The sequence below is a fragment of the Vespula pensylvanica genome, chromosome 11 (assembly GCF_014466175.1).
Source record: "Vespula pensylvanica isolate Volc-1 chromosome 11, ASM1446617v1, whole genome shotgun sequence".
In the NCBI taxonomy this organism is placed as follows: Eukaryota; Metazoa; Arthropoda; class Insecta; order Hymenoptera; family Vespidae; genus Vespula; species Vespula pensylvanica.
This window is the reverse complement of record NC_057695.1, coordinates 5940223-5958378: the sequence shown is the minus strand read 5'-3', so window position 1 is coordinate 5958378 and position 18156 is coordinate 5940223. Positions and strand designations below refer to the sequence as shown.

The 18156-nt window shown below is 26.8% G+C and overlaps 1 protein-coding gene across 1 annotated transcript in view; it reads right to left on the bottom strand.

The window, feature by feature from the left end:
- Window positions 1–18156, bottom strand: part of LOC122633130 (cell growth regulator with RING finger domain protein 1-like) — a 31599-nt gene that overhangs the window by 7078 nt on the left and 6365 nt on the right. Inside the window, exon 2 of the mRNA XM_043820686.1 lies at window positions 13957–14114. Coding sequence (XP_043676621.1) covers window positions 13957–14114 — 158 coding nt within the window. The remainder of the gene's footprint in view (window positions 1–13956; window positions 14115–18156) is intronic.

Sequence of the window (18156 nt, the reverse complement as noted above, 5' to 3'; positions counted from 1 at the left end):
ATATATATATATATATAAAGAAAAAAGAGAAAATAGAAAAGAAAAAATAGAAAAGAAAAAGAATTAATTTCTCTCTTATAAAAGTTATTCAAGGCACTTAGAATAAACGAATATAACGAATCTTGAATAAACTACGCGAAATTGATTACAATATTATATTGTTTATTATAAATACATACATGGATAGCCACGGAATTGGGAAGACATTAATTAAATTTATCATAGATGAGCAATTATCGCGCATTATCAACGCGATATATATTGTTCGTTCGTTTTTTTTTTTTTTTAATATATTTTTTTAGGGGATTTTTTGTTTCGTTTTGTTTTTTTTTTTTTTGTTTATTGATCATTTTACGTACCCTTCGTGGCATTGTCATTCGATGTTTTCTTTAGTTTTCCATAGTCTTGGATTTAATCCGTCTTCCTTTATATGCATTCCCTTTTATCTTCATTATCCAAGTGCCTTTAAAGAAATACAATCACACGTGAGTAGAAGCTACCATGCTTATAATATACTCACTAATCACACATGGTTAAGGACTTCTAATGTCGATCGATCATCGCGTTATCGATGTCTCGTGAATTTTTGACGAAACGTTCTAACGACACAGTTAGCTAAAACGTTCGACGTTTTACGATTTGATTTCACCTTGAAACTTCGTTATATTGAATATACCAAAAATGTTCCGATAATTACGCATCACGATCTTGAAATTTTTATATCAAGTTTTTCCAAAAATTATTCGATCGGTGAACGAAATTTTCTAAGCAAAAAAGAAAAAAGAATTCATTCGAATGCTCTGTCTGAAGTTAAGAATCCATAGTCTCTTGATTTCAATACGAAAAATCATTTCTTTTTTTATTAAAGAGAGAAAAAAAAATTAAAATTAAAATTAACAAGAAAAGAAAACAACTTCGTCGTGTACCTCAATCGTCTGTCGTCTTTTATAGGTTTCTTTTTTTATTTTTTTTATTTATTTTTGTTTTTCTGATTGTAAAACTACACTCTCGCTCCCTCCCGCCCTAGGAAACTTTTAATCACACCCGATATAAGAAAATAATTATGTCGTACTGACGAATTCTTGCTTTTGTCTTTCTTTCTCTTTATTTTCTTCATCTCTTTTCTTTTCTTTTTTTTTTTTCTTTAATTTCGTAGAATCTTCTTTTTCTTTTTTTTTTTCCTTTCTTCCTTTATCGTTTGCTTTTTACCAAAGGAAGATTAAATTATCATACGTAGGAATTATTTGCATAAATAGTTGTTTCGAGGTCGATAAACGATTAGTTATCTTTCCGCATTATTATACGTATGTAAATCTTTTTTGTTCTTTTTAATTATCTCTTCGTTTCGATCTATCGTCGAGGCTAAAGGAAAAAAATAAAAAATAAAAAAAAAATAAAAATAAAAAAAGAAGATAATAGAAAAAGTCATAAAAAAAAAAAGAAGATAATAGCCATTAAAAAAAAAAAAAGAAAACAATTTGCATATAATTATGGTCTATTGCATAGAATTTTGTTACTAATAAATAACAAGTACATTCAAAATATTGATTTCTCAGATTTCTACAATGCAATTACAATTTCTTTTTTTTTTTCTTTTTTTGTTTTTTTTACGTGTATACGTACATACGCATATAAATCTTTTTATTTTATTTTATATTATTTTTTTTTTAATTTATTATTATTATTATCGTTGTCATCAAAAAAGAAAAAAAAAAATTGTTTACATTGAATTGCAGAGAAGTACAAAAAAAAAAAAAAAAAAAAAAAAGAAATCAATTATTAAAAACACAAACGATCGATAAATTTCGTTTCTTTTTCTAAATCTTCATTTTTATTCCTCTCTAGGCTGTTAATCTTTTCTATGATAAAAATGTTAACAGTTCCTTTCCTTATTTACGATTCTAAGGAATCACTTTTGTAATTCTACATACTAATCATTCCTCTCCCTCTTTATTTTTCATTTCTTTATATTATTTTGTTTTCTTTTTAGCTTCATCAGTATGATCTTCATTCGGCTATACAAAGTTCAAGATTATTCAAGAACTTACAAAGTAAACTTTCGTATTTTAAACGTATATTACAATATAATATTTCTTTTTTTCCTCTGATAATAATTAGCATGTAACCGTAGACGATTAGACAAGCAATACGCTTTCGAAGAACGAAAACAATCAAAATGCACAAAACAAAGAAAATGAAATAAAATAAAGACCACAAAAAAAATATATATATATATATATATATACATATAAATGAAAAAGAATAAGAAAATGACTAAAGTATAAAGAATAAAAAGAAAGAAAAAAGGAAAAAAAAAATATAAAAAAATAAAAGAAAAGATATAGAATAAAAGAAAACGAAGGAGGTAAAAGAATTCAATAAAAAAATAATAATAATAATAATAATAATAATAATAATAAAAAGAAAGAAAGAAAGAAAAAACATGAATCACTCATTCTCACAATAATTACATTCTTCGTAGTCTGACGTGTTAAAATTGTCATAATTCATTTTGAGTGATTCATAGAACGTATAAATATATGGAGAAAAAGAATAAAAAAAGAAAGAGAGAGAGAGAAAGAGAGAGAGAGAGAAATTATCATGACATTAATGCAGAATATTCTATATATAGATCAACATTATTTACATATTTCAGCATTGACACAATTTAACACAATAAGACAATAAGAAATTTTAATTTAAAATTAACTAACAGGATTAAACAAATTAGTTTTTTAAAACTGGAATTTGTATTCACTACTATATACATATATTAAAAAAAAAAAAAAAAAAAAAAAAAGAGAGAGAGAAATATAATGAGACATCGATATTAATCGTTGCAGTTATATGCAATTATATGCATGCGTGCACACATACACATACACACATATATTTCAGTATTTTCTATGATTCAGAGCGTATATATATATATATAATGTAAAATATCAGTGAGTATGTTATAATAAGTTAAGTACGAACTTAACGAACATGTAGCTTCTACTTACAGGGTAATCGAATCTATTCAAATGACCAATTTCGAATTGATAAGAGCACAGATAACGTAAAGAAATAACAAATAGTATAATATAATATATTTTTACATTTTTTTTTTCTTTCATCCTCTTCTCTTCACACTTTTCGAATAGAGAATTCGTTGAATAATTTTTATTTATTCATTTATTCGTTTTTTTTTCTTTTTTACATATTTAAAAAAAAAAAGAAAGAAAGAAAGAAAGAAAGAAAGAAATATAATATGCAAACAAGTATGCACTATATTGTTATTTAATTCAATGTAAAACTCAGTATTTTCTTTCTTACGATTTCATTGGTTCAGTTTATTTTTCTTCTTTTTTCTTTTTCTTTTTCGTTTCCAAGATTTTCGTCCTCACGATATTTTCTTCAAAAGTTCGAGAAGTTTTCGATGATAGACGTTCTCCGAACCTTTTCATTTGCGATAGCACGATGAATCGGAAAGAAAAAGAATAAGAATAAGAATAAGAAAAAAAAAAAGAAAGAAAAAGAAAAGAATAGTGAGCGAGTTCATACAAGGCTACGGACGAGAATTAGATCACGATATATATTTGAAAAATACGCTTTTTAACCCAGTTCTAACTTAGATAATACATTATCAATAAAAATATACACGATTGTAAATTTATGGTCGTTTAACGATCAAAATAAAACAAAATCAAAAAGAAAGAAAAAAAAGGGATTATTTAACAGATTAGTCGTATCTGTTCGTTCGCTATCTTGAAAGGTAATTTTCAACTTCATAATCTTAAAATGATCATAATCGAACATTTATGAATTAAAAAAAAAAAAAAAAAATGATATATTCGATAGGATGATCGTAATTATTTGAAGAAAAATAAAAAAGAAGAAAAAACAAATCAAATCAAATCAAATTTATGTGACCGATAAAATTTCGAAATATCCATTTACATTTTAAATAATCAATAGGAAATAACTTTACGGCGCAATTTGAATCTTGGTTAAGGAAAAAGAAAAAAGAAAAAAAGAAAAACAAAGAAAGAAGAAAAGAAAAAAGAAAATACGTAATGTAAAAGTTAATAAAATTATATAATTTCTGCTAGATAAATTACATGTTTATAATTAGTTGGGATACGAGTTGTTAGTTCGTAGAAAATCAAGTTTGTCGAGATGACATTTGAAACCAGATTCGGCCGTTCACACAACATTGCTTGAATATTATGCTAATGTCCACATATATCGATACCATTATATGTGAGAGATAGGAAGAGATAGACAGAGAAAAAGGAAGAGAGACGACATATGTCTATAAATATTTTATTTACAACGAAATTTAATATTTACCCATACGGATCTATGAACAGAAGACCTTGATATTATAAAAAAAAAAAAAAAAAAAAAAAAAAAAAAAAAAAAAGTGATAACTTCTTTTCTCGATTACAAATCGCTTCGTGTTGTTTTCCAGCGAATAAAAAATAAAATAAAATAAAATAAAATAATACAAAATAATAATTACAAATCAAAGAGAAAAACACGAAAAGAAAAGAAACAACATAATAAATAAAGTAAGTAATTATATATATATATATATATATATATATATATATATATAATAATAATAACGAAAGAAATACAAATTGTACTCGTACAATTCGAATATCGCGCCAATTTTTCGTTATAAGAAAATACAGCCGCATCGATGGTGGCGACAACGTCGTCAAGGTCGTGCAATGGTGTCTACCGGTTCTATAGAGGCGAAGAAAATGATGATAGAAGTTTATGGTTAGCCAACGAATATGTACACGTATATTATCGTTAATATACTTTGGTACACCGTATATGACGTAATATATAATAAGAAAACGGAGAGTCAACGCAATATGCCAGACGAATAAAGTAACCTACGTTTTACGAGTTATCTCTCTCTCTCTCTCTCTCTCTTTTTCTCTCTCTTTCTTTTCTTCTTTGGAGTTACCTTTTACTCTATACGGTCTTGTATAAAACGTAACGAATGGATACCTAACGGTCGATTATTAAATATCGTTACATAATCGTCAGGCGAATACTCGTTTCGTTTCTCTCGACAGGTCTCTCTCTCTCTCTCTCTCTCTCTCTCTCTCTCTCTCTCTCTCTCTCTCTCTCTCTCTCTCTCTCTCTCTCTCTTTCTCTTTTCGTTCAAGTTATTGTATCCCTTTGTTACTCGTTCTATTCTCTTTTCTCTCTTTCTCACTCTCTCTTTCTTTCTCTGTTCAAACTATTGTATCTTTGTCTTTCTTTTTCTATTCTTTCTATTCTTCTTTTCTCTCTTTTTCTCTTTTTGTTCAAGCTATTGTATCTTTATTTCTCTTTTTCTTTTCGTTTCCTCTCTCTCTCTCTCTCTCTCTCTCTCTTTCTCTTTCTCGTTCAGAGATTCTTTAGAAACTAACTGTATCTTTTTCTTTTTAAAAGTTAACTGTATCCATTCATTTTTATTCAAGGTATAGATGGTATAATCAGTACGAAAATGAAACTAATCAGATTTTACTGTTACATAGAGATTGCCGTTAAATAAAACACATATACATACATACATATACATATATATATATATATAAAATAGGATTCTATGTTAGCTATGTTACCTATTGGTAAACATTTTTCACTTTTGTTTAAACGTTTATTATCGGCAAAGTGAATGCACTTTGATACACACACACACATCACGTTTTATATATATATATATATATATATATATATGTACGTGTGTTACATGGGAGTGCCAGTTTTGTGGAGATTTTCAGAAATGAATTCTTTCTCTTTATCCTTGACAAAAAGAGAGAGAGAGAAGGAGGGGAGAGAGAGAGAAAAAGTGATTTAAAAAGAAGAGAAAGAAAAAGACAGAAATAAGAGAAAGAATAAATTTACAAAACAAATGGAAATAATAGTATTTAACTGAAATAATTCAATAATATAATAATTAACATAAAAATAAACTCGTTCATGATCTAATACAAAGAAATATCGATAAACAGATCGATTAGGTTAAGAAAAGAGGTAAGGTTAAAAAAAGATACTTTAAAATTCGATTCTCCGACGATAGTTTAGCTATTTGCTTGGTTGCTTGCTAACGTGCGTTAAATGATTCATACACACGTAAGGCCACGTGCATGTATCGTGAGATATATAGATAATATCGTTCAGTGTTTCTCAACCGTATTGAAAATAAATCGATCGATCGTTTAGGAACAACAACTTGTCTTTTTCTACTTTTCTTTTTTTTTTCTTTTTCTTTTTTTATTACCTTTTTTTTTTTTATTTTATTTCCTTTTCCGACTTTTCGACTTTGAACTGATAGATAACCTACTTTGCAATAGCAATATGGCCTCGTCAATATAACACTCACCGTCAAAGTATACGTTTCAGTCGTGTTTTAAAAGGAAAAAAAAAAAAAAAAGAGAGAAAACATTAAAAAAATGAAAAAAACAGAGACAGAGAGAGAGAGAGAGAGAGAGAGAGAGAGAGAGAGAGAGAGAGAGAGAGAGAGAGAGAGAGAGAGAGAACATAATGGAGTATCAGAAAAATTTTTCTCACGGAAAAATTATCTAGTGTGTGTATATACACATACATTCACATACACATACATAGACAGACGTCATATGTGATCTATATAAATGGAAATAGCGAGGTTGGTATCTCTTTTGCGATGACCTTGAACGTTCTCTACGGCTAGTCGGTCACGTAGGCAAACTTGAGGAATTTGATTTCATCTTGAAAGACAAATTTTATATACATAAATATGTTTCATTTGCATAAATATGTTTTATATACATATATACATATATACATATATAGTCAATTTTATGCGTATCTGTTGATGATCTCTCTCTCTCTCTCTCTCTCTCTCTCTCTCTCTCTCTCTCTCTCTCTCTCTCTCTCTCTCTCTCTCTCTCTCTCTCTCTCTCTCTCTCTTGTTTATATGTATATATAATAATACGTCATTCATGATATAATAATTTATGTTAAAATTTTATTCCTTGATTCGATCCTCTAACTAAATTTGTACTACATTTCTTTTTCTTTCTTTTTATATATTAGAATTATATTGGTTATAATGAAATAATAAGTGACAAAGATTAAAACATAATCTGTTTCTCTACTACTGTAAGTCACACTATAGTAACGCATTAGTACTCGTTAAAACATTTTGATTTATTTGTTTTGATCGATTCGTTACTCATTATTCGTTAAGACTTATTCATTAGAACATTTTTCCTTATTTATTGAGACATAACTTCTAAAGTTCTGTATGTATAATTATTTTGATTCATTAACACGATTTCTGTCGATAATATAGTTCTTTTTTTCTTCTCATTTTTTTTTTTTTTTTTTTAAATCTTTTTTGTAATCTTTTTTAAATGACGTCTTTTATAAAGTCACAATAAAAAGTATCTCTACTAGATGATGCGTGTATTTGCATGTGTAGACACACATATGTAGGAAAGCATGTACAAAAAAAGAAATCTGGAAAATTTTTCGATACCGATCGATGTCGTTATGTCACGTTTTAACCAGTTTTTTCTTCTTCTTTTTCTTCTTATTTGTTCACATTTTAACCGGTTTCTTTCTCCCTTTTTTTTTTGTTTATTCATTCGAATAAATATTTATGAAAAAAAAAAAAAACAAAAACAAAAACAAAAAGAAAGAAAAAAAAAATACTTCGCATTTTAATTTTTTTGTTCTTCATCAGCTGAACTTCTCACCTTTTTATCTTTTCCATTTTAAAATAACAGATACCCTAGATTCCTTTTTTCCTGTGGCATAATAAAAACTATTTCCATCTCTTCCCTTTCCCTTTCTCTCTGTCTCTTATTCACACACGCAAAAACACGTATACGCGTATACAAACGTAAATTTACGTAAATATGTATAAAAAAAAAAACTTCGGAAAATTTCAATACCGACTGAGACAAGGCCGATATATGGTCACGCGATACCCGCCATATTGGAATAAGAAAAAGAAAAAGAGAAAGAGAAAGGGAGAAAAAGAGAGAGAAAAAGAGAAAGAGAAAGAGAGAAAGAGAAAGGGAAAAAAAGAGAAACAGAGAGAGAGAGAGAGAGAGAGAGAGAGAGAGAGAGAGAGAACAAATCTTTGCAGCTATTCCTACAATGATTCCAGCCTTGACACTTCCGAAGGATGTCGAAATCGTTTGAAGTCGGGTGGAGATGAAATAAGGTTATGTCGTTACTTGCTTTCGTTCGTTCGTTCGTTCGTTCGTTCGTTCGTTCGTTCGTTCGCTCGTTCGTTCGCTCGTTCGCGATCGAGTGGAAAAGTAATCTCCTCGATTCGACCTCGGCTGCCAGTATTTTGTGTGTCAATGTTCGATTCTTTCGAACGGATAGATTCTCTCTCTCTTTCTCTCTCTCTCTCTCTCTCTCTCTCTCTCTCTCTCTCTCTCTCTCTCTCTCTCTCTCTCTCTCTCTCTCTCTCTCTCTCTCTCTCTCTCTCTCTCTCTCTCTCTCTCTGTATTTGTGTCTCAGTCCTTTTTCTTCGTTCGCTCGATCATCGCTCGAGAATTATGGATAAGTCTGTATCTACTCGTACTGTTTAATTTTGTATGTTAATGCAATTGTTAACAGGTACGATCATCTAACATTTTCTCTTTCTCTCTCTCTCTCTTTTTTTCTTTCATCTTTTTATATTATACCACTTTACACTTTTAAGTCTGCGTATATCTCTCTTTTTGTTCTTCTTCTTCTTTCTTTTTTCTGTATACGAACACTGCAGTAAATATCGTTTGAAATATCCACATTTCGTCGAGAAATTCTTTACTCAACATTTGTGTTATCGTAATGGCATAAAATTTTTAAAATATAAAAGATAGTTTTGTTTAGTTATTATCATTTATATTGAGGTATTCTAAACAATCCTATCAGAATGTAATTCCTTTGTGTTTTTCTTCAAATTAAACATTTTTATGATTAAGCATCGCTTGAAATATGTTTCGATAAGGAATTTTTTATCCAACATTCTTGCTATAATATACAATTTTTTCTTTTTTTTTTTTTTATGATAGTTAGCTTTTTTATAACTTTATTTATAATTTGCGATATATAAAGTTAACAGTCGAGTATATTATATATTAAAGAATTATTATATGTTATTATTATATGTTAAAAATATAGTCAAAGATAATTTATATATATATATATATAATTTATAAATACAATTTTTTTCATTTCGATTAATTTTTAAAACTGAACAATTTCGATTTGAGAACATTAATAATTTATATTGGAATAAATCGAATTAATGATTTATCGTAAAAAAAATACGATGACGATGTCGTTCTGATCTTTATTTCTTCTGCAAATTTTTTTGTATTCCGTACTAATTATACGTCTGGTTTTCATTTTTTTACTAACTCTTTGAATTTACGAGGTAATATTTCTCTGATCGAAGGACGCAGATGATAAATCAGTTTTTAGTTTTTCAGAAAAAAATTTATGCATGTACATTTAAAATCAGCTGTGAGATTTTCTTACGTGAAAGTCGGTAACACATGGTTATGCATGTCTCGTACCATTAAATCTTAGAAAATATATTATATCGTACATATATCGATTTCAAAAGATTCTTCTACTTTTTCTTCTTCTTCCTTTTTTTTTTCTTTTTTTTTTTTTTCCTTAGAAATAATGACACATTATTTCGATAAAAAATTCGATGACTCCGACTTACGTTTATTTTTTGTCGATCAGACAAAGTTATGATTAAAATGTATTTTTATATATTAACACGATAATATATAATAAAAAAATATTTATCATAATATAATAAATATTAAAAAGGTGTTATAAGCTTGGATTGAAACGGTATATATTTTTTATTCGTTAAAATTTTTTAACTATCGGAATTAATACATTACAACTCAATTTATAATCTTTTTCCTTCTATTATTATTATATCATATTTTTCGACGTAGACCATTAGAGAATTTAATAATATGTAAGATAAAGATCGGGAAAGAAAGAAATAATTGATTCGGTAATATTGAAACTTATATACGTATACAAGAGATACAACGCAACGATAGAATACATTAACGTAGTTATTCAGTTTTTAATCTGAAAATTTGATTCTTAGATATATCCTTATTCACGGTTAACAGAAATTTATTTAACAAGACGATTGTGCAAAAGTCATGAATAAAAATTCTATTACACTACATCAATCAATCTCTCTCTCCCTCTCTCTCTCTCTCCCTCTTTTTCTCTTTGTTTCTTTACATGATTTTTACACGTTTATTCTGATAAAAGTTTCGATCATTTGTTTCCAGAGAAGAGAAAAAAAAATCCCACGTACGTATCATCGAGCTTATTATTTTATAATATCCTTTTTTTTCCTTGTTCCTCCTTATCTTTCCCGATTATTTAAATGGGGGAAAAAAAAAAGATCATACATGCATCCTGCTTATTATTTTATAACGTCCCTTTCGCCTCTCCTTCCTTTTTTTTTCTTTTTTCTTTGTTACTTCTTGTCTTCTCTAATTATTTAAAAATGAAAAAAAAATAAAAGAGAATTGAAAACCACATATTGCTTATCATTTTATAATATCCTTTCTTCTCTCTCTCTCTCTCTCTCTCTCTCTTTTTCGTTTTTTTCCCCCCCTTATTACTCCTTATCTTTTCTAATTATTTAAAGGGGGAAAAAAAAAGATCACGTCGTCTTACAATGTCCTTTTTTTCTCTCTTTATTTTTTTTCATTATTCAAAAGAGAAAAAAGAAAATTAAAAAAAAAAAAGAAAAAACCTTAGAACTAAGAAACACTAACTATTTAACTAATAAACACTATTTATCTCCTTTTTTCTTTTTTCTTTCTTATTGTTTCTAATCAAGGTACTAACTCGTATGAACAAAAAGAGAAAGGGTGTGTGTATGTGTGTGTGTGTGAGAGAGACGCAAAACAACATCGTTGACATTTACGTAACGCAAAGACGCGTGCCGTTGTGTTCATTAAATCGTATGAATGATCGAGACTTTAATTAGAGATCTTTCCGGTTTTACATAATGCACTTTACGGAAGCGAAAGACGATCTAATGACAAAGAAACGGTGGATAAACGATTATTGTTTCTTTTACGATAATATTTGCTGTCGTGTATTATTATGATGCCGTTGACGTAGTAAACGAACGTTTAATTTTTTTTTTTTCTTTCGTTTCATTTCGTTTTGTTTTGTTTCTTTTTCTCAATATTCTTCGTCAATATTTTTAAAGGATTAAATTGTAAGTAAATTTTTTTCTACGTACGTGCGCACGTGCGTGTGTGTGCATAAAGCAAAAAAAGAAAATTATTTTATCATATTTCATTTTCCTTTCTTTTCTTTTTTTTTTTTATGAAATATTAATTACAAATCAAATGGACGAGCATACATCACGTTACGTCATGAGATTTTTTGTACTTTCTGTCCTTGAAACATTGCAAATGATGTAATTAATAAAGCTATTATTGACGGAGAAAGGGATGAGATTACTTGTTTACTCATTTGTATCAATAATTTTTTCTTTGTTCTTCTTTCTCGATATTACGAGAAAATGAAAAGAGATGTTATAATTGTTAATAAAAGTGGATATTAAAGAGAAGATTATTATCATAATTTTCTTCTTTTTCTTTTTTATTTACGACAAATTTCATGTTTTTTTTTTTTTTTTTTCAATAAAATTTTAATGCAGACTATTGTACACGTTATTGTACATCGCGTGAGATTGTTTATCTTAAATTTATTTTCTTCTTCTTTTTTTTTTTTTTTAACAGACGATTTTTGTCTCTATAGAAATTTTTCAAAATATTGTCTATTACACTGGTTATTCAGCGAGCATGTAAATTATTGTCATAACTTATTTGATTAGAAATTCGTAGAAAAATAAAAATATATGATATGATCTATTTGATGAATATTAAAAGCAAAAACTATCATAATCTGTTGTTTTTAGAATATCCCTAAGAAAAACATATTAGACTAGCTATCTATTTTATATTAAAGTAGAAATAATTATCACATAATTTCTTCGACTTAATTCTTTGAGAAATAAAGATAAATAATTTGAACGTAACATTTATACAACATCCTATATTATATATATATATATATATATATATATATATATATATATATATCATTAAAAAGAAATATGTAATTTTTTAAACATTATTAAACATTAACATTTTATAATTTCGAAAGCAGAGTGATATTTAAACGTTGACAAAATTATATAACATAACAAAAATCATATATATTTATCTCTGTATTTACTTGATGCTTTCTGATTATTGTTTCACAATACAAAGAGAAAAGAAGGAAAAAAAATGAGAAAAAAAGAAAAATAAAGAAAACGAGACGAGGGTAATAATAAGTTGCTATTAAAAAACAAAATGAGTTTGCCAAGAACGAAGTTGATGTATAACCATTAACCAAATAATGCATACACACACACACACACACACACACACAAAACAGAAAGATATTTAAGAACAGCTGATTTGTTACATAATCATAAATTGTTGTCAAAATTTTAGAAAGAGAGAAAAAGAGAGAAGATTTAAGATCTCTCTCTCTCTCTCTCTCTCTCTCTCTCTCTCTCTCTCTCTCTCTCTCTCTCTCTCTGCCTCTCTCCTTCTCTATCTATTTATCTATCTATCTATGTATCTATCTTTATGTCTATCTCTAGCTATCTATCTTTCTAAGCAGACATTAATGATAATAGTTTTATATGTTGTGCAATATCGTGATCCAAAAACATTACACAATATAATGCGTTCTATCTTGTTTCGGTGGCTGCTTCTCATGAAGGTGAAATCGGATGAGATAACTTAAAGAGAACTTACACGCATAAGAGAAAAAATACAAAAGAGAATGACGAAAGATGAAGGAAATTCGATGAAAAGTACGCTTGTGAAATGTGATGAAAGGAAGGTGATGACGAAAATATATGAAAGGATATGGAAATGTTAAAATGAAAATATTTATCTCGTGAAAGACGACGATGAAAATAGAGATGAAAGTGGATGAGGAAATGAGAGAGAGAGAGGGGGGGGGGGAACACAAAAAAAGATTGAAGCAGACTAAAAATAAAAAAAAGGAAATAAAACCATGATAGATAAAACTCAACGAGGAAGATGGATGAAAAAGATGTTATATTACTAGATGAAAATATTAGATGAAATGGGATTATGAGAATGGTTGGAAATATATGTGAAAATTGATGACGATAAAAGTGTGAAGCTTGACGCAAGATGATAAAAAATGACGACAAAAAAAAATAGAAAGAAGAATCAATTAAAAAACAAAAAAAAAAAGGCAACGTAAGTAGACGAAAAAAAAAAAAGAGTCGGAGAAGTTAGAATAAATGAATGAAGATAGAGACGAAAAAAAAAAAAGAAATAATAAAAAATGAAAGAAAAAAGAATGAATCGAAAGAGACGAAGAGACGGAATGAAATACATAATGAGACGAGAGATAAAGAGAGAAAAAAGGAAAAGAAAAAGATAACGACAGAAAAATAAGCTAAGAGATGTGAAAAACAAGATCGAGATGATAGATAACGATAAAGATATATAAAATAAACGATGAAAAAATGAAGTCTAGACAAAGAGAGAGAGAGAGAGAGAGAGAGAGAGATCGAAAGAAAGGATAAAAAGAGATAACAATTAAAGGACGCAATGAGACAGAAAAACAAAGCAAAAAAAAAAATAAATAAAATAAGATAATAAAAAAATATAAAATATAAAAAAAATATATAAACGAAAGATCGAACAAATTGATACGTGTAATAAATCGTTGTTCGTTGGATATTAATAGATCCTTGATCGTTGTTACAGAATTGAAAGAAGATAAAGAAATAACTCTGTTGAAAAACGATTAAAAAGAAAAGAAAAGAAAAAAAAAAAAGAAAGAAAGAAAGAAAGAAAGAAAAGATGACGGACAACTTACCGGCATAGGTACTCTTGAAGCTTTCGTGAAGTTTGAAGGTGAACGGAATGTGAACTTTCATCATTTCCATTTGCGGAATTCTTGGTGAATGTGCCATAACGTTGCCACCACTGCCAAACATCAGCTCGTCCCCGTGTACACGTAGTACTATCATGTTTCTGCACCAACGAATCGTACTTATTTTCAAACATTTATCATCTCAGTTTTATTTTTTATTTATTTCTTAAAACAAAAAACTAGTATCATCATCATCATTATCATCATCATCATCATCATCATCTCGGAATGTAACGATTCAATATCTTTATAATTATCATTATCAATCATCATGATCATGATCATCGTCATTATACATTATCATTATTGCTTTAATTATTATGACAATTATTATTTTTTTATTATGACAATTACAAGAATTGAAGATTCAAGTGAAGATTCGAAATGGAGATTACTTTGATTGTGTATGAGAATTCTTCTTTTTTTAGGGAAGGATAGAAATAATATATATTTATATATATATATATATATATATATATATATATATATATATATATATATATATATATATATATATATATATATATAAAGAGAGAAAATTTGATGTTAAAATAAATGAAAGGTTGTAATAGAGAAATCGATTAGAGTAACATTGATCGATTTAAAATTTCAAGTTTCTCAAGGTTTATTTAATTTGAATATTTTAATCTTTTTATTTCAATCAAATTTTTATTATAATTGCTATTATTATATTTTTATATTCCATTCTACTTCCTATTATAATTATACTTTTGTAATTAATTGGTTCAATTATTTTACTATTTCTAATAAAATAAACATGAGTCGATGATGATCTAGCTAATTTTTTGTTTCTTTTTTTTTCTCTCTATGTTTTTCTTTTCTTTACTTTTTTTCTTCTTTCATTAGATGTATACTTACATAGCATGTATATGTAAATACATATGTATATATATATATTTAGAATATGCATTAGCAATTTTTAATATGTTAATATATTCAATGGAGAGACTTTTATAGAAATCATATGTTTACATATCATATATGTGACATATCAAGCGTGTGATATAAAAACACGTGTGGAAATGTTTTAATTAGGTATATAATGAAATTATATATATATATATATATATATATATATATTTTTCTCTTTCTTTTTATTTTATTTTTTTTTTTTAATTATAATGTATCAATAAAATTCATTATATATTATGGAATTTTGAAAATGATATACAAGAATATAAGAAGTCGTATAGAAAAATACCAGCAAGATGACTATCATTCAAAAATAACTTTTCAAAAAAAAAAAATTATTTTAAGTAAACGTATGAGTTAATATGTAGAAATTTTCGATCTATTAAGTAATATGCAAATATGTATATATTGATGATATAACTGAGAGATTTAATATTTAATAATATTTAATATAAATTTTTTTTTCTTTCTTCAGTAACAATTCTATTATAATAAAAAATCATTACGTTATGTATATATACACACATATACATATACATATAATATAGCCCAAACATGATATTAATATATATACAAATTTTTACAAAATTAAAAAAAAAATTAAATGATATATATATATATATATAGAATATATTGTATGATATTTTTTTTAAGTATGACACACACACACATACACGCACAATACATTTATGCAATTTATTTATATTTATCCGAAAAAAAAAAAAATCAAAGTAATACATAACTCGAATTAAAAAAATACTTTTTCAATCAGTTCTAACGACGAAATGTCTGTGTGAACAAAGATAGATCTATTTAAAGAATGATATAATTTATCTCGGGTCTTTCTTTTCCTTTTCTTTTTTATATTTTTATTTCTCTTTTCTTCAAAAATAGATATTTGTCATAAAAAGAATGATTTCACTTTACCAAAGATAAATTATTATATGAATCATCACTTACCGCTATATATATATATATATATATATATATATATATATATATATATATATATACATAGACAAAAGAGGTGTGAAGATAATAATACTATTCGCAAATGATACGACCCATGAAATATGATTTCACGTGTATTGCGTTGAAAGGAATGAGAATTGCGAGTGGAACAAAAGTAGAGAGAAGGCAGAAGAGTGAAGAAAAGATGATGAGAGAAAGAGAGAGACAGACGATATAGCTAAAGGAAGCAGGCGTGACCGTAATATGTTAGCTAAGAATCTCTCATTATGCAAGAGACGTGCTTTTTCTTTCTTTCTTCTTTTTCTACCTTTTATTCGTTACTACCTACAAAAATAATACTATTTTCTACGAAATTATACAGAACGAAAATTTTATATTCGTTATTAGTGTCATTGCCGATCCTGCTATCTCGTTTTTCTTATTTTTTTTTCTTATATATATATATATATATATATATATGTTAATAAAACAATATTACATTAAGTATATGTTAAAGTGACAATAATAATAAAACGATATTATAATTATATACATATAATGCTTATTTATATAATAAATTATTTATTTATATGTATATTCGATAATGCATTTAATATGTTAATATATATATATATATAATATTCTATATATTATATATATCTTTTTTCTTTTTTCTATTCCTCTTCTCTCTATCTCTATTTTCTTCTATTCTATTTTTTCTTATCTCTATATATCTCCCTTTCTCTTCTACCCTTCTACCCTCCTCTCTTTATCTTATTTAATCCAATAAAATTTTTTACGTATATATATGTAAAAAAAAAAAAAAAAAAAAAAAAAGAAAAGAAAATAGTAAAAACTAATATATTTTTCGCGAACCTTAATCGTTTTTCTCTTTTTGGTTCACTCTAATTTTCTTTCATCGTCATTTTCGACATCTTCAATATTGTTTTTCTTTGAACATCAATCATTCAATTTCCTTTTCCTCGATCTACCAGAGAACATTTTGAATGAACATTCGACGATGCAGTTACGTAAAGCTGCTGTTAAAGTATGTACGCTTAGCAACGCCAATGACCCAAAGTAATTCTCGTTTCTGTGACGTCGAGACTTTTTTAGAAAGTAGTAGAAGCATGAGTATATACAGCGAGAAGAGAGCTTCTAAGATTTAAACAGGATATTCTTCTCTCTCTCTCTCTCTCTCTCTCTCTCTCTCTCTCTCTCTCTCTCTCTCCTCTCTGTCTCTCTCTTTCTCTTTGCATCTCCGTCTTCCTTGATGATCGTACGAATAATCGTAAATGAGATGCAACGTTTCATGAATTTTTATGTCTTTTGAGATTATTTCTTTTTCCTTTTTAACTTTTACTTTTCTTTTCTTTTACTTTTCCAAGAAAATTTATGATAGGGTTAGAATGTTCTTTGGCTGGCTTTGTATAGATTAATTTTTTATATTATTTTATATATATATATATATATATATATATATAGTTCAATTTATTCTTATTAAAAAATAAAATTTTTTAAGAGAAATAGGTTTTCTTTGCATTGTTTTAATATAACATTTATCTAGTAATTTATTTAATTAATGTTCATCTAGTAGAATACGTAAAGTATTTGTTATAAATTACGAAAGTTATCGATAATGTTTTCTTATTTTTATTTATTTAATTATTTTTTAATAGAATTTGAAATTCTCTCTTTCGTACAAAATTTACAGAGACAAATCCTGAACGGATTTAAAATACACTTAACGTCATTTTATATTGCGATTACTGGGAATGGTAAATACGACAACTTCTTTCAGGGATTATCGATAAAACAAATTTAATTTTAATATTTATTCATTTAACAAAAAGAAAAGAAGAAAAACTATTTTTTCGAATGTACATCGTGACAACGTATCGTTATATCGTCAAATAAAAAATTTATTCAAATATTTAGTTTTTAATGTCACGATAATAATCTCGAAATATTAAATTTTAAGTATTACAATCTTTTCTTCGGAAGTTCATTAAATAATTGCATATATACATTTAACATTGCTATTACAATATTAAATTGAATATCTCATTAACAAACAGTAGCATAAATGGGTTGACAGTAAATATGAAATTCGAAAGATGATTTGTCAATTCTTTCTTTTAATTTTTTTTTTCCCCTTAATAATTCACAATAGGAGAAATTTATAGAGGTTTGAATTTACCTTGACCTGCTTTTATAATATTCGTGAAAGCAACAAAATCAAGTTCTATTAAAAGCAAA